At 38.1% G+C, this 20,742-nt stretch overlaps 3 protein-coding genes across 3 annotated transcripts; all 3 read left to right on the top strand.

Moving 5' to 3' along the window:
• The first annotated feature begins 8,316 nt into the window (after positions 1–8,316).
• On the top strand, positions 8,317–9,006 carry LOC134328843 (histone H1-like). Its single transcript, XM_063010074.1, has one exon. The coding sequence runs from the start codon at positions 8,358–8,360 to the stop codon at positions 8,973–8,975; it is 618 nt and encodes a 205-aa protein (XP_062866144.1). The 5' UTR covers positions 8,317–8,357; the 3' UTR covers positions 8,976–9,006.
• Positions 9,007–9,589: 583 nt separating this feature from the next.
• On the top strand, positions 9,590–11,099 carry LOC134328796 (histone H3-like). Its single transcript, XM_063010024.1, has 2 exons — positions 9,590–9,972; positions 10,655–11,099. Exons 1-2 carry the CDS (start codon positions 9,590–9,592, stop codon positions 11,055–11,057), a joined length of 786 nt encoding a protein of 261 aa, XP_062866094.1. The 3' UTR covers positions 11,058–11,099.
• A 3,971-nt stretch (positions 11,100–15,070) lies between these two features.
• Positions 15,071–15,445, top strand: LOC134329041 (histone H2B-like). Its single transcript, XM_063010285.1, has one exon. The coding sequence runs from the start codon at positions 15,071–15,073 to the stop codon at positions 15,443–15,445; it is 375 nt and encodes a 124-aa protein (XP_062866355.1).
• Positions 15,446–20,742: the final 5,297 nt, after the last annotated feature.

Here is a 20,742-nt window from a genome sequence, read left to right as displayed (position 1 = left end):
ATTGATTTACTTTATTGATCCCCGAAGGGAAATTGCGGTAAATACTCTAATAAATACTGCAAGGTGTGCAAGAATGTTTTTATTCCATATTAAAAACAAATATTTATAGAGAGGATTTAATTTTCTGCTGGTAGTTATGTAAAAAAAATATCTTGATGCACAATGTGTATAGATCTTAATTCAAATACGGTCAGTTGTCAACAAGGAACATAACATCAGTGAAAACCTGACCCATCCTGCATTCACCCTTATCAAAGTTCATTGAATATACACTTGGAATTAGGAGATTGAGTCAATGATTGGTTACAAATCATTAAGTATACAAGTTCTCAAAAATAGGTACAACTCAATTGCTTCAGAAGGTGTGGTGGGTGGGTGTAAGTAGTTCTCTTCCATAATATAACAAGACAAAGTGAAGACTGTCTCATCGCAAGGGTAGGGACCTCTTTGTAGACATTCTTCTCTACAAGTATCAATTGCTTGTTGGGATACAGGATTTATGTGATCTCTTGCCCCAAAAAGTCGTGGAAGGGTGTACATCATATACGGACGTCCATGTGGTGCAACTGCATTTCTGTAAGGTCGAATTTTATGAGCATTCCACAAATGCACGAGTTTCTGCAACTCTTCCTACACAAAACAAGAAATATTTTTAATAGCATCTCTTTCTCTCTCTCTCGCTTACACACACACACACACACACACACACACACACACACACACACACACACACACACACACACACACACACACAGTTAAATAGATATAGATGCTCACCTCAATGATATTTAAACAAGTAAACAGTATTAACTGTTTGTCGAGAAAATCCCCGGTGTAGCGACCTGAATCCTTCAACTGCTGGAAGCGGTTCATCCAGTCTTGGCTATGCTGTTTCCTCATGAATGACCACCAGCTTTCTATTCGCTGGTTATGATTGCTGGATCCATATATGTAACAGTCGCTTGCATGTTGAGCCTGATCTTCATATCGTAGGAACTTTTGCATTTGTTCCATTATGCAGTTTTCCGTCCCCATGTCCGTTCTAATTTTGGTGGGCGTTCCCATTCTCTGTTCGACTTCATCAAGAAAGTAACCGGCAATTAATTTTGGATTGCTGTTAGTTGTGTAGGCATGAAGCCAAATAACCATTCTTGAAAAGCCATCGATAGCGCCATTAATGCAGATACCATAGGGTTTCAATTTATCGTATGAGTCCACGTGCCATGTAAAGTTAGGACCGGGATTCCGGTAAAGTCTGCGACGGAGACGATTTCTGCGTCTCAGCTCGACCCCCTGTGGATCTAAAATTTTCAATAACAGCCTGATCGTGTCTTGCGTGACAACATACCCAGCTTGCAGACATTTAAGATGATGTAGCTTGTAACCGTGCAGCTTGCCGTGACGATCAAGATTCTCTGTTAGGAATAATGCAACGTCCAAGATATCTGACCGGTTTTTACGTCTGTATAACGACTGAGATTTAAGAATCCGTCGCAGTGTTCTTATACTAATAAAAATACCGTCTATGCTGCTCAGTGACACCAAAATTTCACTGTGGCTTAAGCCAAGCATGAAATAAAATTTGATTAGTTCAGTCAACTGCGCCATTTAAGGTTAATCAACTCCACGAAAGAACGACCACAGACTTATTTCCTTTGATTGTAATATACGCTGTTTTAACAGATCCTTTTCTCGTTATAACGACATCCTTTTCTCGTTAAAACGACATCTTTTCTCGTTAAAACGACATCCTTTTCTCGTTATAACGACATCTTTTCTCGTTAAAACGACATCCTTTTCTCGTTATAACGACATCTTTTCTCGTTAAAACGACATCCTTTTCTCGTTATAACGACATCTTTTCTCGTTAAAACGACATCCTTTTCTCGTTAAAACGACATCCTTTTCTCGTTATAACGACATACTGACGGTATTTTTTTTTATCTGTGTGGCAGCAATACGCTTCCGTAGTTACGTGCCTGAGGGACACGTTTTTTTTCTGTTTTTATGTATTTGTGTTTGGTTGTTCTCTCTTTCTGTCTTTTTGCAGTACAAGTGGCTTCTGATTGGTTGCAGCCTGTTCTACACTGCAACCAATGAGCAATAGGGTGGAGTGACTGAGGGCGAGGCTTCCAGTTAAAAACAGCAGGAGACCGCCAGAAATAAAAAACAAAGAAAAGAATGTCAGGATAAAGATAGAGTGTATACTTAAATCATATATGTATATGAAAGCTCTGGCTAATTAAATACAGCTTTACGGCTATGTTATGAGCATATGCAGGTAGACAGACCACTGTAATTTTGGCCTTATGTTTATTTGTGACCACCAGATTTCTTTTGACCGTGGTAAAAAAAAAAAAAATTGTGTTGCTTCCCTCTGGTGGCACTTTTGGAGAATTGTAAAAAGTAATATGATATGTTAAAATTCCCAGATTTGACCAATTCTTCCCTGTCTCAGGTCCGCAATCTTGCTGTCATTCTAGACTCCACTCTTTCTTTTAAATTTCACATAAAAAATGTTGCTAAAACTGGATATTTTCACCTTAAGAACATCTCTAGACTGCGCTTCTTTATTTCATTCTCTTCAACTGAAACTATTGTAATGCACTATTGTAATGCTGTTCTTTATGGGCTCCCTGTCTCCGGGCTGAAGAGGCTACAGCATGTACAAAATTCAGCCGCGAGGGTCCTAACACATACAAGATCACGTGATCACATAACTCCTTCACTTAAACAGCTCCACTGGCTACCCATCCAATACCACATTCAATATTAGGTTCTTTTGTTGGTTTTTAAAGCCTTGCATGGCCAAGCACTTACATATCTCACTGATTTACTTCATCCATACTCACCTACTCGTTCACTTCGGTCATCAGATGAAAACGTACTTGTTGTCCCCCCTTTCAGGCTTCGTTCTATGTGACAGGGCTTTTAGTATATCTGATCCCAAATTCTGGAACTCCATCCCTGAGAAACTCCGAGCATGTACTTTGTTTTGGCTGAGCGGGAGTCATCTCTTCCCCTCCTGCGCCACCAACCAGACACACCGCCAAAGTTTTTTTTGTCATGTTGTGTATCTTCTCTGGTAGTTAAAAGTTTAACTTAGTTATGTAATATTTTAATCAAACTTAAAAGCAGAGTAGGGGGTGAAGCCCTTTTTTTGTTGTTTGTTTTTTGTTTTCTCCTGGTAACAGTAGAGAGAGAGGCAGGAAAAACATTGTATTTTGATTAGTTTAGTACCTTGTACGGTGGCCGAGAAGTGCAAAACAAATTAACATTTTAGAAAATAAAATTACAAAAAAACCAAAAACAAATTTACAAGAGCTGAAACACTTTTACCAATGCCGAGACACATTTACAAACAGCCGATCTGACGGAAATGGTAGGTACAATACACAGGAAGTGCTTGTTGCTTACCTGCTGCCAATCAAACTGTTTCTCGGGGGTAAAGTGAACGGAGTTTGTGATGGTAACCCTAAACAATGTTTTGTCTATTTTGTGGAAATCATTTTATCCAGTTCACCTGCTTTTGTTTTTCTTGTAGTCTTGAAGTCCTTAGATTGTTTGTGCAGACATTTAGACGTGGCCTGTTCATCTCTATCTACTGTCCGCTTCTCTAAACATCTAAGGAATTCCCACAAGAAAAACAAAAGCGGGTCAACTGGATAAAATAATTAACACAAAATGGACAGAACATTGTTTATTAGGGATGGAACATTTGATACCGAGACTTTGAAGCTTGTTTCACTTTTGTAACACTGGACTCAGTGTATTGGAACTTGTATTAAACCAGCAGGAATGTGCGGGACTGATTCAAAGCTTTGGTGCTTTTATCTCACTGACTATATAAGAGACAGTAAAACTACACTCTAATAAGTAATGTGTCATTTTTTCTACACAACTACTGTGTCCTGCGGTCTGTAACATGTTTTGTGTCATTTCTGGCCACTTTTTACACAGACACGTAAAGTAACTCCAATAGTTAGTCTACACATTTATGTGGAGAACTGTGAGAGAATACATTGTTTAAAAATATGTATTTATTCAATTTTTTATTTTAATTTGGATAAAATAATGGCATTTCTGACTAGAAACATAGATTTTTTTTTCCCATGGAAGATTAAAAATAAATTAATAAATAAAAATATGCGTTAACCAGTCACATTTCTCCTATCAAGTATATCTCTGTGTTTCATGGTTGATTCCCTCTTTTTGGACCATGCAAGGAAAGGAGCAGGACTCATCCTTATTGGTAAGATGCAAAAGCAGTGGTTTCAAAATAGTCTAGTATTGAGTATGTTTTATTAATCTTTATTTAGTTCATGTTTATCAGTGTTTTGTTGTGTGTTTTATGAAGTCAAGCAAAGCTATAAAAAGTAGGTTTTAACCCTGTGACCTGTTTTAACTTACAATAGACTCACAATTGACTTAGTTAAGTAAAAATGGAGGCACTGAATTACATTAATATAAACCTAAGTTTGCTTTTCTGTTCCTATTCAGTAATAAATGTTCCGTTAACTAGTAATAAATGTTCCGTTCCTGACTAGTCTTTCTTTTTATTGGTATTATTTATCGTTAGCTAACTGGCTAACCGTAAATCGGACTTTTAGTTTGGTCAAAATGGCGCCACAACAGAATGACTGTGGATAAGGTTACCATAGCAACCCTCTGTGTTTTAGTTTTCTCAAGGTAATTTACTTAACTGAACTATTGGGACTGTGTGGTTACAGTGATTGAGTAACATTATTTAAGTTAAATCTCATTATGAGAAGCGAATTTTAATCATTTTAACATTTTTAGCTTAGTTTAGCTCAGTTCGTTTTACTGAATCGGTTCTTTTAAATCATCCGTTTAAACGAATCGAAAAACTGAATCGATTGATTCATTAGTGCTTAAGAGGCCCTAATGCAGTCGGTTCGGAAGTACAGAATCGTTTCAGAAGAATCGGTTCTTTAAATCGAATCGTTATCAACATTGCTTATTGTTATTAGCATTAAAGCTGGTAGTGGTGGATATATTTAGGGTAAAGCACAACTCTTCCAAAATTTATCATCCAATTTACTTTATTCTGGTAAAGGAAACATTTTAGCTTGTATGCTGTAACTGTAGTTTTCAGGTGACTTGTTTAATAATTTGTTAAACAGCCTATGTGAATAATTAGAGACATCTGATGACAAATTTGGAGGAATATTAGTTGTGTTCTGATTACTTATTTGGTTGGTTGACTAATCAGAATGTTATTCAAAATATTAAATGTTGTAAATGTCTAATTCAGTTATTATTTTGTATTGTGATTACACAAGACTCTCTGAGAGAGAAACACAGAACCTTGTAATGATATTTTTGTCTTTCTTTTAGGACAGAGAAACAGACGTTTTATGAGTTTTTGCAACCATCTTTAAGAATGGAAAGAAGTTCAAAAAAGATACATTTTGTACCTTTACTGTTAAACTGTTTGTAATCTTGTTTTACTTGTCACAAAAAAAAGAATGTTATTTAAACATTTGTAATATTATACAGTAAAATAAAATGGCTACATTTGTATTAGTCTTTATTTTACCCATTTTCTTGATTACACATAATCAACACACATTGTGTAAGAACAACACATTGCGTGTGTTAATTATCCTGACACGGTGGGTGTGCAAAAACAGGATGATACATTTACTGTGTTTAAATCAACATATAGTATGTGTCGTCCCTGAGCACACTCCTCACATGTGTTGAAATTCCACACAGTGTGTGTCGTTTTTAACACATTTCTTTTTAGAGTGTAGGGTTACCAACCGCCCCGTAAAATACAGAATCGTTCTTTATTTGGAGACTAAACGCCACGTTCCGTATTGAACTGATACAGGACGAGCTTTGTATGAAACAGAAAGATACTGCTGCTACCGTGGAAATTAGAAAGCGTTTGGTTATTATATTAAGTAGTATTTGCTTTAATTCTTAGTAACGGTGTGTGTGAGCAGGTTTATCAGCATAACAACCTGTTTAATACACCGCTGTATGAGTAGCACAGTGGGCTGAGTGTGTTGTTTTGCCTAAAATATGGTTCTGACTTATTATTATAAAGAATGAAAATAATATTTGTTAAACACCCTAAATAAAACATTTTGATAATGTTCTCATAACGGTGTAAGACACGTTATATTTTTTATAGGTGCAACCCTAACCACCCCCCTCCTCCCCCACTCAGGTATTTTCAGCACAATCAGGAAAAACTTCAAAAGCTTTAATGAGGCTTCATCTGCACATCACTATTGTTTAGTGTTACCATCACAAACTCCGTTCACTTCATCCCTGCAAAACAGTTTGATTGGCAGCAGGTAAGCAACGAGCACTTCCTGTGTATTGTACTTACCCTTTCCGTCAGATCAGCCGTTTGTAAATTTGTTTCGGCATTGGTAAAAGTGTTTCAGCTCTTGTAAATTTGTTTTTGTTGTTAATTTGTTTTGCACTTCTTGGCCACTGTAGTTTTTGCTCAGTAAATCGATCCACAATCGATTTGATGTTTTTTTTTTGTAACTAAAGTTTAATTTTAATAATTTTGCAGTTTTAAACATGTTAAAAAAAGAAATTCAACAGGGCTTCTATGCAACCCTAAACCCTATTACAATGTACTATAATCGCCATATTTGTCGCATTTTTTAATATTGTACAATTAGGTGAGACAAACAGCAATTAGAGACATGAAAATGTAGCCAAAAAATAACCCATACTAGGATATAAGACAGAGTGGGAGAATAGAGCAGTGTGTGATAAAAAATTCATATTAGGTCAAACCAGTAAAATTGTAGTGAAATTGAAATAAAACAAACAAATAGCTTTAGAAACCTTTCAGTGCTTGTGAAAGTAGCATTAGAGACATGTTAGGATAAAAAAAAAAAACTACATCTAAAACACCTGCAGCGGTGTAGGAGGAGGTGTAGTGTGAATAAAACATTAAGGTAAAATTGTGTTTAGGAATGTGTAATATATAAATGGACAACGCTTGTGTTTGTTGCTAGCTTTTGCAGGTGTGTATGTGTGAGAGAGAGAGTAAAAAATGTAAGTAAAATAGGTGGATATGTCTCACCTGGACTGCTAGAGCCATTAATGTTATGTTAAATTTGGTGTTAGGGTCATGAATGAGTGATTAACTAAATAAACAATGAATACATTAAACAAATAAATAAATAAAAATTGATTGAATAAGTTTTCAGATTCTTCTGTGCTGAACAATACTGACTTATAAAGTCTTTATAAGTGACATCTGTGTTAAAAATGTGTTTGTATATTTCACTATATTGTGAGAAATGGGACGTTATAAGTCATATTCTGCTAAAGCATAACGTTTCATAAACATATTTCAAAGTCAGACACATCTTGGTTAAAGTGAAAGTGATCTTAGCTGTGTATCAATAAAAGCCAAATAAGTGAAATAAGACATTTTATGTGTCGGTGTTAGCTGTGTTAAAGACATTTCTGAGTTAAACATTAAAAAGTGCATCTTTATAAAAGAGATGTATCAGATAAATAACTAAAATAGACTTGAATCTGTTTTCTGAGTGTTAGAAAGATCAGTAGAATGTGAATGTTGGAGCCATGTGTTGTTTTAGAAATGTGTCAGTATATGTGAACTTAAAGCTGATACGGTGATGTTCTGTAGATCTTACAGCACAAATATGTAGGAATGACTGAAATAAATGTTAGTGTATTAAAATATTCTTCTTATTATCATTATTATTCTAAATTGTTATATTTACTTTTTTTTTCCATTTGTTCTTTCTGCTACATGACAGTTAAGCACCCTGGACTCGACCTAGTCCTGCTTGGTAGCTGTGTTTTACTTCGCACTAAACAGCCTATTTTTCTAGTAGAAAAGGAAACTCACATCCGCTTATAAATGCATGTGGAAAACACCAAGGCTTTGTTTATACTTTTCAGCCTGTGTCTACAAGAAGATCGGGTTTCCTCAGCATATTTTTACGTGTAATAAGATGTGAAATGTGCGCTGCGTCGCTTTACGCATCAGGAGCGGTGTGCTGTTTTAGCAGAACACAAGGAAACAGAGCATCGTTAGGTTCCCTTTGCGGGCTTTTACATGAACGAGAGAGCTTATGTTCGGCCGACGTGCACTTTATTACCTCGTATTTTATATCAGGACTTGTATTTTAATCATTATTTGCCATGAGAAAACACAAGTGCGCATGTGTCACGGAAGCACACAGACGCTGCGCTGGCCGAGTTGAGTCTACACAGTTCTCATGTGTGATATAAAGCCCCGCCCCCTCTCGTAAGAGGGAGGAATCTCTGTACAACAGAGCACAGCGCTTCACTCGCTCTTTCTTAGCGCCGTTTTAGCTCCAACAACGATGGTAGAAGAAGCTCCAGCACCGGCCAGCTCGGCCATCGCCAAGGCTCCTAAAAAGAAGACCGCGGCCAAACCCAAGAAAGCGGGTCCCAGCGTCGGCGAGCTGATCGTCAAAGCTGTTTCCGCTTCCAAGGAGAGGAGCGGCGTGTCCCTGGCCGCCCTGAAGAAAGCTCTGTCTGCAGGTGGATACGACGTGGAGAAGAACAACTCCCGCGTCAAACTCGCCGTCAAAAGCCTGGTGACCAAGGGCACCCTGGTGCAGACCAAGGGCACCGGCGCCTCAGGCTCTTTCAAGCTCAACAAGAAGCAGACCGAGGCGAAGAAGCCCGCGGCCAAAAAAGCCGCCGCTCCTAAAGTGAAAAAGGCCGCAAAGAAACCCGCCGCTGCAAAGAAGCCCAAGAAGGTAACAGCCAAGAAAACCGCGGCTAAGAAGTCTCCCAAGAAGGCCAAGAAACCCGCTGCTGCCGCTAAGAAAGCCACCAAGAGCCCTAAGAAGGCTAAGAAGCCGGCGACCCCCAAGAAGGCAGCCAAGAGTCCTAAAAAAGCCAAGGCAGCCAAACCTAAGACCGCTAAGCCCAAAGCGACCAAGGCCAAAAAAGCTGCACCCAAGAAGAAGTAAACTTGTTCCTGTTTTATTACTTTTGTTTTATTAAAACGGCTCTTTTAAGAGCCACCTATTTCCTCCCATAAAGAGTCGCGTTTCCTAAACTCATACATACATATAAGCATTCATGCAAACATACAACTATTCATACATGCAACCATACATACATACATATTTTGTGGAGAGTGTAATAAGCAAGGAGTTAAAAACACTAAGTATGACTGGTCTTGTTTTATGTGTATTAATGATTTTGTCACACATACTCATAAAACTGTCCGTATAAATGTGTATATGTATGTGAATTTACGTATATGAGCACCTTACATAGTGTAATTGTTAGTGTAAATGTTATTGTGACATAATATAATGTAATTGTTGCTTAAGAGAAGCTTTTCTGTATCATACATTACACGGGCGGGAGAACGGAGGAGAAGAGAGGGGAGGGGGGGGGGACAGTATGTGAGGGGCGTGTATGTGTTTCCCTGGGACATGACGGCGCGTTTATGATTGGCTCAGCTGTGCCTTCGCTCTAAGCCAATAGGAGAGAGGCAGTTTGCCTATATCATACCGCTTCGAGCTCTCTCCCGGTTAACTTCAGTTTTGTTCGACGAACGGATCTGATCATCAAAATGAGTGGACGAGGGAAGACCGGTGGTAAAACTAGAGCTAAGGCCAAGACTCGTTCATCCCGTGCCGGCCTTCAGTTCCCCGTGGGCCGTGTTCACAGATTGCTACGTAAGGGTAATTACGCCCACCGTGTGGGCGCTGGTGCTCCTGTCTACTTGGCTGCCGTGTTGGAGTATCTGACCGCTGAGATCCTCGAGTTGGCTGGTAACGCCGCCAGAGATAACAAGAAGTCTCGTATCATCCCTCGTCATCTGCAGTTGGCCGTGCGTAACGACGAGGAGTTGAACAGACTGCTTGGAGGTGTAACCATCGCTCAGGGCGGTGTACTGCCTAACATCCAGGCTGTTCTGTTACCCAAGAAGACCGAGAAAGCAGCCAAGGCCAAGTAAAGTCGCTCTCGTGTTCTAACCAAAAGGCTCTTAAGAGCCACCCATTTCCACAGAAAAAGTGCAATTTCCCCAGATAATGTGTAAATAAATGTAATATCGTTTCATAGATTCACACGGTGTAAAACACATGATTTATCACATGGTAAAATTAACAAATCAATATTTACAATATATTTTTTCTCTAGCTATCTTCACATATATCACTATATACTGTATGTATACACAAGTGAAGTTACAGATCACTTGCAGTAGCAAAACCAACAGTATAGACGATTAAAAGTGGTGCAACAAACGTGTTTGTGTAATACACATGGAACAAAAATAACAATAATAATAAGCAAAATGAACGAAATAATCAATAATATATATTTTGCAAAAGGTATATACTTTAAGTGCGATTGTAGGCTGTGTTTTAAAAGCACAAAGAAATAAAGGAAAGTATTATAAATCCCGCCAACAGCATGGAGGAAATATTATGTTTTCTGCAACGAGGCAGCGGCAGAACGCCGACCAGTAAGCGATATTTGACGTAAGCACCTTCGTCCAATGAGAAAAGTGCATCATCAAGACGCCCAATGAGCGCAGAGCGGCTCTGGTACTTATAAGGAGCGTGTTGGGCGGGTTAACATATTCTGTTTTACAGTTGGTGAAGTGCAGAGTTCCAGACGCGATGGCAAGAACCAAGCAGACCGCTCGTAAATCCACCGGTGGTAAAGCGCCGAGGAAGCAGCTCGCCACTAAGGCTGCCCGCAAGAGCGCCCCGGCTACTGGCGGTGTGAAGAAACCTCACCGTTACAGGCCAGGTACCGTGGCTCTGCGTGAAATCCGCCGTTATCAGAAGTCCACTGAGCTGCTCATCCGCAAGCTGCCCTTCCAGCGCCTGGTTAGAGAGATCGCTCAGGACTTTAAGACCGATCTGCGCTTCCAGAGTTCTGCCGTCATGGCTCTGCAGGAGGCCAGTGAGGCTTACCTGGTCGGTCTGTTCGAGGACACCAACCTGTGCGCCATCCATGCCAAGAGGGTGACCATCATGCCTAAGGACATCCAGCTGGCCCGCCGTATTCGCGGAGAGCGTGCTTAAACAAACCCACTCCATCCAGTTATCCCCAAAGGCTCTTTTAAGAGCCACTTACATGCTTCCACTGAAATGAGCACTTTTCATAACTTTTTTTTATGTATTTTTATTATTCCATTGTGTGCGCGTGTTCTGTGTTATAATTTAGTTATAATTCATCAGTTATAAATATTAGGAAAACCTGGTTAATGTGTTTTTGAGTGTGTAGAGATGTACTTTACATGTTCTTACAACAATTATAAACAAGGTTACATAAGTACAGCTGATTAAAGATTGACAGGTGGTGTCTTATAACACATGATTAATAATGTTTATGGGGTTCTATAAAGCATTGAGTTAGTAAGAGTAATATAGTCGTTATGAGTAGTAGAGTAACAACACAAACATGACGGTAAATAAGAGGGAGCTGTAAATTGCAGCAGTGGTTAAAATATTACGCTACTAATGCAAAAAAAAAAAAAAAAAGATTAATAATCAGTAATTATTATTCAGAATAATATATCAATAATAAAATACCATTCTAGGTACTCAACACAGGGTAAATAGAGACATTTTAGTGTAAATAATCATAATTACTCATTTCTTTTATGTATGTATATTTTTATGTAATATAAAAAATTGTTAGGAGGATTTAGTGGCGTTGGTGTTGCACGGTGTACACAGTCTGTATTTTACACAGAGATCGTATAAACTGATTGTAGTGTAATCTACAGTATGGCTGTACATTGGTAGAATGTAAACACGCTGGATGAAGGCATGAGGAATGAGCAGAATATTGAATGTTAACCATAAGACTGGTTATTGTAATAATAGTAATAAAACAACCGTATTCACAATGATGCCTTTTCTAATTTGGTAATTCATGTGTTTCAGCCGCCACCATAGCTAACAAGTGTTAACAAGTGTCATAAGTGAGTGAGATAAAGACCATGACTGAATTAGATTAAAGGGGAAGACCCTGTCCTGTTCCAGCAGGACTAAACCTCTGTGCACAAAGCAAAATCCACAAACATAAAGAGAAGCTCGGCTTCAAGAAACTCCAGTGTCCTGCACAGAGGCCTGACCGAAGCCCCACTGCACAGCTGAGGAATTAAAGTTTTTGGTAATATGGATTGAGGCTCTCCTGACCAACATCAGCTTGAAGCCATACAAATGCTCTTTTGACAGAATGGGTCCAAATTCCGACAGATTTAGTTCCAAGTCTTGGGAGAAGCGTGTGTATGTGTGTGTAACTTTAACCTTTGCCCTCTGAGTCCCGCAGCGGCGACTCCCATTTCTGACGGGTTTTTGTCACCGTTTGCAGGTTCTCCGGCTGGCACTCACACTCAGGCTGGCACTCATTGTTCTCGCTACCTGATCTGAAGGCATGAGGACCCAGGTGTGGTTCATCAGCTCCAGGTGCGCCTTGTGTTCCTAGGCAGCACAGATGATATCTGTTGAGTCCAATTTAAGCCCAACCTCCTTCAAACCCAAACTTCGATAACCCCAAGTTTTTTCTAACCTAAACTACAATAACCTCAAGTTATTTCTAACCTAAACTTTGATAATCCTAACATGTTTTTAACCCTAATTAGGAAAATTCCAACATGTATCTAACCCAAACTAATATAACCCCAAAATGTTTCTAACTCAAACTAATATAACCCCAAAATGTTTCTAACTCAAACTAATATAACCCCATGTTTCTAACCGTAACTATAATAACCCCAACATGTATCTAACCCAAATTAGGATAACCCCAAGCTAGTTCTAACCCTAAAATAATCCTTTTTTTACTATCAGTCAATGACAATTAGAAGGAGGCAGAGTAAAAACATCAACACCATTTCACTATTTAATTTACTTTCACGAAAACAGGTGGGCATAAAAAGTGTAGGTTTTCACATCAACAATATACAAAATCTTATTTCTATAACTTTTGGAACTTAATGACTTCATTTGCTGTTTTTCAGTCCTTTGAAGCAGTCAAGACCAGCTTTGTGATGTCCAAAAAGTACATAAAGCGCTATAAAAAGACCTTGTTGCTTTTGTATTTGAGCTAGTAAAGCTTCACACCTGAATGTTGTACATTGTTCACGTTCTTGTATTTCACGGTGTTTAGTACCGTAATGGGGATTTAAATTGTAAACCTTAACCGGTTTTACTTCTGACTTCAGTAAATAAATAGTCTTTGTTAAGAAATTGCAGTTTCTATCTATTGCACTTACAGTTCTGTTTGCGAACACATTACGGTGAAGATGGATAAACTCGCACACACCTAAATCATAAACTGAGAGGGAAATACCCCCCCTCCCCCCCCCCCATAAAAAAGAAAAGAAAAGAAATTAATTACTTAATTTGAGTTCACATACACTGACAAATTTCTAAAACAACACATGGCTCCTACACTTACACAACAGATTCAAGTCTATTTTTTTTTTATAATTCTTTTAAAGCTCAGAAATGGCTTTAACACAGCTAACACTGAAACATAAAATATCTTCTTTCACTTATTTTTCGCTTTTATTGATACACAGCTTTCACCACTTTCACTTTAATCAAGATGTTTCTGACTTTGAAATATGTTTATGAAACGTTATGCTTTAGCAGAATATGACTTATAACTTCCCATTTCTCACAATACAGTGAAATATACAAACACATTTTTAACACAGATGTCACTTATAAAGACTTTAATCAGTATTGTTCAGCACAGACAAATCCAAACACTGCTTTACACATTTTTTATGTATTTATTTGTTTAATGTATTCATTGTTTATGTATTTATTTAGTTATTCAATCACACCCACTAACACCCACTTTAACAAAACATCTATAGCAGTCCAGGTGACACATATCCAGGGCCAGCTGTAGCCTAGTGGTTAAGGTACTAGGCCAGTGACACATCTGCAAAAACTAGAAAAAAACACTGGCGTTGTCCATTTATATATTACACATTTCAACACAATTTTACCCTCATGTTTTATTTACCCTACACCTCCTCCTACACTGCTGCAGGTGTTTTAGTTCTTTGTTTTTATCATAACGTGTCTCTAATGTTACTTTCACAAGCACTGAAAGGTTTCTAAAGCTACTTGTTTGTTTCAAATTCAATATTCACTACAACTGTACTGATTTGAACTAATATGATTTTTTGATCATACACTGCTGTATTCTCCCACACTGTCTTTTCGTATTGTACGCGCTTTACATGAGGCCTACTCCGAGCATCTGCGGTCACTGCTTAACTCCGCCTCATTGTCTTCAACTAGGTCCGGTAGAGAGAAATAACATGTTCGCTGTAAACGCTCGTCCTGCTCTGAAACGCCAGGGACGCACCCTGTACGGATTCGGGGGTTAAACGTTCAGACCTCCACGCTAACACAACTAACTCATATTTTCTACAAAAGAGAAAGTCCTCCTGCTTTATTATTAATATTGTTATTATTAGTAGTAGTACGTTCACTGATGCGTAGATGTGCAAATCACTCGTTTAGCCCCAAAAGCTTGAAAGCATCATTATAAGTAAAAATAACACATTCACTGATGCATTTTTTTTATCAATTCATTTATGTAGCCCTAAAAGCTTGGAATTATCATTAGTAGTTTTAGTATTACGTTTACTATCAGATCTCTCGTTTAGCCTTCATACGGCGTGTTTGCATACTACCAATGTACAGCCATACTGTAGATTACACTACAATCATTAACACGATCTTTGTGTAAAATACATACATATGTATATATATATATATATCATAAAATTTAATAAAATATTGCTATGGATTATTTTATATTCGGTTTTAAAACATGTATCGACCTCAGATTAAGCGGGAACAGACAACAAAGAACAGATTCTAGTGAATGGGGCAGAAGGGGGCGTGGAACGGTATGTTGTCTGTCCAATAGAAACCCAGGACTTTGGACCAATCAGAGTTACGTGTTCCAACTTGGCTTACTCAGCATGCAGGGTTAATAAAGCGGGTGTGTAGAGCGTCTACATTCACTTGCAGTTTGTTCTAGAAGAAACAGCAGCATCATGCCCGAACCAGCGAAGGCCGCGCCCAAGAAGGGCTCCAAGAAAACCGTCCCCAAGACCGCCGGCAAAGGAGGCAAGAAGCGCAGAAAGTCCAGGAAGGAGAGCTACGCTATCTACGTGTACAAGGTCATGAAACAGGTCCACCCTGATACCGGGATCTCCTCCAAGGCTATGGGCATCATGAACTCCTTCGTCAACGACATTTTCGAGCGTATCGCTGGTGAGTCCTCTCGTCTGGCTCACTACAACAAGCGCTCCACCATTACCTCCAGGGAGATCCAGACCGCCGTGCGCCTGCTGCTTCCCGGTGAGCTGGCCAAGCACGCCGTGTCCGAGGGTACCAAGGCCGTCACCAAGTACACCAGCTCCAAGTAAAGCGTCTTAGTCGCTCTGGCAAACCAACGGCTCTTCTAAGAGCCACCCATCTTATCAAGTTAAGAGAATTTTCTTCTTTTTAAGTATTATGTCTGAATATGTTATACCCACTTTATCTAGGTAGCCTCACATGTTTGTAATATCTTACCTTTTATTTATATATAGTACTATTGTTGGGCCCTGACTGCCACTATGTGGTGAGTTTAGAATAACACGCAGAATAAAATCTCACTGTACTAATATACTGTAGTAAGACTCACTCAGAGCAGTAGAGAGAGTTGCGACACTCCTTGATCTCGCCGCCACGCGGTCACGTGGTTCATGTGCCCCTTCAATAGTTCCAGATAGATCCGCGCTGTCATGTTCTCATATGGGACCGGCAGCAGTGAATGAAATTAAACGGTAAATAATAAAAATGTGTACAATTTCTGGGTATTTTCAACTGCCTGAAGATTGATGTTTATAAAGACTTTTTAATAGGTCGTTCTTGTTAACACATAGTACATTATATTAGCACATAATGCAATGACATTAAGTAGTAGAGACAATATACAGTACAGAGATTAAAGAGGTTTTTTTTGCATAGGAGTTGTTTTTTTTTTGCATAGGAGTTGTTTTTTTTTTGCATAAACTAACCTCCCTTCACTTTCCTGAGGATTCATAGTAATACTTTTGGCTAAACACTAAACCATGTGGCTGGATTCATAAGGTTTACCTGCACTGAATGAACAGATTCATAAACACACCACCGTACCAGAAACATTATAGTGCAGGTACAGGAAATAGTATTAATTCATCTCTTATTTCATGAGTGATTAATAATAGATTCCTACATGTAATACATGAATGAATTTAAAAAAATACTCTTTACCTCCACTTGAGTAAAAGTACCGAAGTATTTACCTTCAAATGTACAAATGTATGAAGGTAAAAGTAGCATGATTTATTATGGCTCTAATGTTTCATTATCATTTCTGTAAAAAGACTCTTGATGAATCAACTCATTTTGGGTGAAAAGACTCGTGTCAATTATTAATCTGACACTAATGTTTATTAAAATTATCATAAGAACAAAACACTGATTGGTGTGATCGCTTCACGCTTCCTTTATTTTGACAATGTTACGTTTTTATTCACACATAAACCAAAAGGAACCACAGATTGTTCATAATGTAGTGGAGAAAAAAGTAAGACATTTGACTACCAAATGTGGTGGAGTTAAAGTAAAAACTCACCCAACTAGTTACATTTACTTAGTTACTGTCCACCACTGCTAATGTATGCCTTACTGCAGGAGCAATATATTAATTATTTTAGTAATTAAGGTACAAGTGTCATCAGTTATTCATGAGATTCATACAGGTCATCAGGATGACCATCACAAATATTACCTCATGTCATGTTCAGAATCAGATTTATTGGCCAGGTATGTGGATACACACAAGGAATTTGTTTCCGGCTGATGGTATCTCTCTAGTAATGGTACGATACAGTGTACAAGCAACGTATACATTAAACATTAAACACAAAATTATCCAAACTATAAGATTATATACACACAATATACAGATATGTAATTTAGCAGCATCTGACATATTTACAAAACAGTAAAGTGCACAACATGTAGGATGAGTACTACAGTGTAGTCAATTTGGCAGCAGATTAATATTTTTACGCTTACGTGTTATGTATTATCAGTCATTTATTTATTTAGTAGGGAGATCGCCTGTGGGAAGAAACTGCTTTTAAATCTGGTGCTTTTAATGTGGATGGATCTATAGCGCCTGCCGGAGGTAAGGGGTTGTGTCCAGGGTGTGAGGAGTCAGTGATAATTTTCTCTGCCCGTTTCTTGGTTCTTGAAGTATACAAGTCCTGGAGAGAGGGGAGAGGAGCACCAATGATTTTTTCAGCTGACTTCACCAGTCGCTGCAGTCTGTTCCTGTGTTGTGTTGTGGCTGCACCAAACCAGACTGTGATGGAAGTGCACAGAACTGATTCGATGGCCGCAGTGTAGAATTGTCTTAGCAGCTCCTGTGGCAGTCCCAGCTTTCGCATTTTCCGCAGAAAGAACATTCTCTGTTGGGTTTTCTTGATGGTGGAGTTGATGTTATACTCCCACTTCAGGTCCTGGGAAATAATAGTGCCCAAAAACTTGAAGGACTCCACAGTTGAAACAGGACTGCCTAAAATTGTGAGTGGGAGCCGTGCTGGTGAGTGTTTTCTGAAGTCCACTGTCATCTCTACAGTCTTGAGCGTGTTAAGCTCCAGGTTGTTCTGACTGCACCAGTGCACCAGCTGTATATATATATACCCCTGTATATATATATATAAATAACCATAACAATAACAATGTTTGATCTCTTTCTACTTTATTCAAAGGGGAAAAAAAGAAAATATAAATTAAAACAATAAAAAGTAATAAAATGAAACATGTATATATGTAACACTTTCTCTTTGTGGGTTAATTCAGACTGTTCCTCTGTTCGGGTGTATCAGTCCGTGTCTCTCAGACTGTTGCAGGTAGATACATACTGTGCTGCTACAGTGCTTCTCTCCTTCTCCTCTCCTAACATGATGCTCAGTTTCTGACTGCTGTTATTTATGTAGTATGTAGATTCAGATTTGAGTAGCTCTATAAGCATGACAGTAGGAAACAATATTGCCAAATGGTCGGTGTTTTCCTTGGGACTTATAAAATCATTCTACAGAAATCAGCATGCAGGGTTTCTGTTGGATGTTTGTCCCATTTAACAGAACTGTGAAATTTCAGTGGACCCCCATACACATTCACTGCCATGCTGAAACTCCCTGATGCAGTAATGAGTACAGCCGTGGCCTAGTGGTTAGGGTACTGGACTAGTAATCAGAAGGTTGCTGGTTCAAGCCCCACCACTGCCAGGTTGCTGCTGTTGGGCCCTTGAGCAAGGTCCATAACCCTCAATTGCTCAGATTGTATATTGTAACTGTACTGTACGTCGCTTTGGATAAACGCGTCTGCTAAATGCTGAAAATGTAAATGTAATGATGAGACCAAGGTAAGTGTACTGCATTGTGTGCTCCAGGGCAGTGCTGACCATGGTAAACTGGTGCCATGTGTTCCTGACATCTAGGTTTGTTTTTGGAACACCATCATTTTTGTTTTCTTCAGATGTACTGCTAGGGCCCAGTTCTGGCAGTACTGCTCCAACAGGTCTAGGTGCAGCTGCATAGAGTAGAAATTTTACTTCCCCGTCCTGCAGAGTGAGTCCGGGAGCTGCACACTAATTCATTTATGTAGATATTAAACAGTGTTGGACTCAGACTGCAGTCCTGCAATTCTGTGTTGTGTGTTGTGTATGTTTGTCACCAGTTCTTACAGCACTTTTGTTTCTTAGTAGTATCTGTGTGTGTTTCAGTAAAATGTATGTACACACACACATACATAAAAAAATACATACATAAAAGAAAACACATATACAGTTGTATGGCATGTGTAGGGCAGTTGTAGCCTAGCGGTTAAGGTACTGGACCAGTAATCAGAAGGTTGCCGGTTCAAGCCCCACCACTGCCAGGTTGCCACTGTTTGGCCCTTGAGCAAGGCCCTTAACCCTCGATTGCTTAGATTGTATACTGTCACAGTACTGTAAGTCGCTTTGGATAAAAGCGTCTGCTAAATGCTGAAAATTTAAATGTATGAACGTAACAGCTACAGCCACGCTCCACTAATTGTCTATTGGTTTTCCAGAACATTATAAGTAACTAGTTATATTATATGTTACTACTACTACTACCATCACCAATAATACTATTATTACGACAACAACTATAATATTAAAAACTAATTGATTATTATGAGTAATTATGATTATTTACAGTTAATATTTTACAATATGTCTGTCCTAAGATGACTGTCATTTATTTAGTTAATCACTCATTCATGACTTTAACACCCACTTTAACAAAACATTAATGACTCTAGCAGTCCAGGTGAGACATATCCACCTATTTTACTTACATTTTTTACTCTCTCACTCACACACACACCTGCAAAAGCTAGCAACAAGCACAAGCGTTGTCCATTTATATATTACACATTCCTAAACACAATTTTACCCTCATGTGTTATTCACCCTACACCTCCTCCTACACCGCTGCAGGTGTTTTAGATGTATATTTTTTTATCCTAACGTGTCTCTAATGCTACTTTCACAAGCACTGAAAGGTTTTTAAAGCTATTTGTTTGTTTTATTTCAATTTCACTACAAATTTACTGATTTGACTTATGACTTTTGATCATACACTGCTGTATTCTCCCACTCTGTCTTATATCCTAGTATGGGTTATTTTTTGGGCTACATTGTCATGTCTCTAATGGCTATTTGTCCCACCTAATTGTACAATATTAAAATATTTGACAAAAACGGCGATTATAGTATATTGTAATAAGGTTTAGGGTTGCATAGAAGCCCTGTTGAATTTCTTTTTTTAACATGTTTATAACGGCAAAATTATTAAAATTAACTTTAGTTACAAAAAAAAAAAAAACATCAAATCGATTGTGGACCAATTTACTGAGGAAAAACTACAGTGGCCAAGAAGTGCAAAACAAATTAACATTTTAGAAAACAAATTTACAACAAAAACAAATTTACTAGAGCTGAAACACTTTTACCAATGGTCGATCTGAAGGAAAGGCTAGGTATATATAAATCCATATATATATATATATATATATATATATATATGTCAGAATGCATATAAATGGAGCCACTTAATGCTGTTTAATGATAATAGTTGACCATTACACTCTCAGCTTAAACAAAACTTCAATCCTAACAATAATAACAGGACGATATTTTAAGTGTATCCAGAGCAGTAGAGAGAACAGAGTGGTGACGCTCCCGTAGAGAACAGTTGTAATGTTTTTTTTACTACATTTACTGGAGTAATATTTTACCTTGGATATCTCTACTTTATCTCAACTACATGGACTTTAACTCGACTACATTCTGTACCTTGTCCAGCACTTACATTAGACAAAATGAACTTGTGCATATTCACAATGAATTCATTAATGTATTACATGTAGGAATCAAGATTATAACAGTTTTGGATTTTTCATAATAGTTTAGTTTTATTTCATTGTGACTTTTTTCTCTCTAATTTAGTTAGTTTTAATACGTTTTTATAGTGGGTTTGCTAGTTCTTTTTAATTTTTATTATTTTTTTAATGCTTAGTTTTAGTTTAGTTTTTATTAGTTCTAGTATTTGTTTTAGTTTTTTTATACTTTGGGTCATTCTTCAGGTGCAGGATTCAA

Source organism: Trichomycterus rosablanca, chromosome 15, assembly GCF_030014385.1.
Source record: "Trichomycterus rosablanca isolate fTriRos1 chromosome 15, fTriRos1.hap1, whole genome shotgun sequence".
Classification (NCBI taxonomy): Eukaryota; Metazoa; Chordata; class Actinopteri; order Siluriformes; family Trichomycteridae; genus Trichomycterus; species Trichomycterus rosablanca.
The sequence above is the reverse complement of the archived record's forward strand: the minus strand, read 5'-3'. Positions and strand labels throughout refer to the sequence as shown.

Coding starts and splice junctions, on each gene's coding strand:
- LOC134328843 (XM_063010074.1), top strand. CDS start 8,358: ATGGTAGAAGAAGCTCCAGCACCGGCCAGCTCGGCCATCGCCAAGGCT.
- LOC134328796 (XM_063010024.1), top strand. CDS start 9,590: ATGAGTGGACGAGGGAAGACCGGTGGTAAAACTAGAGCTAAGGCCAAG. Junction 9,973..10,654: donor GAGAAAGCAGCCAAGGCCAA/GTAAAGTCGCTC, acceptor CGCGATGGCAAG/AACCAAGCAGACCGCTCGTA.
- LOC134329041 (XM_063010285.1), top strand. CDS start 15,071: ATGCCCGAACCAGCGAAGGCCGCGCCCAAGAAGGGCTCCAAGAAAACC.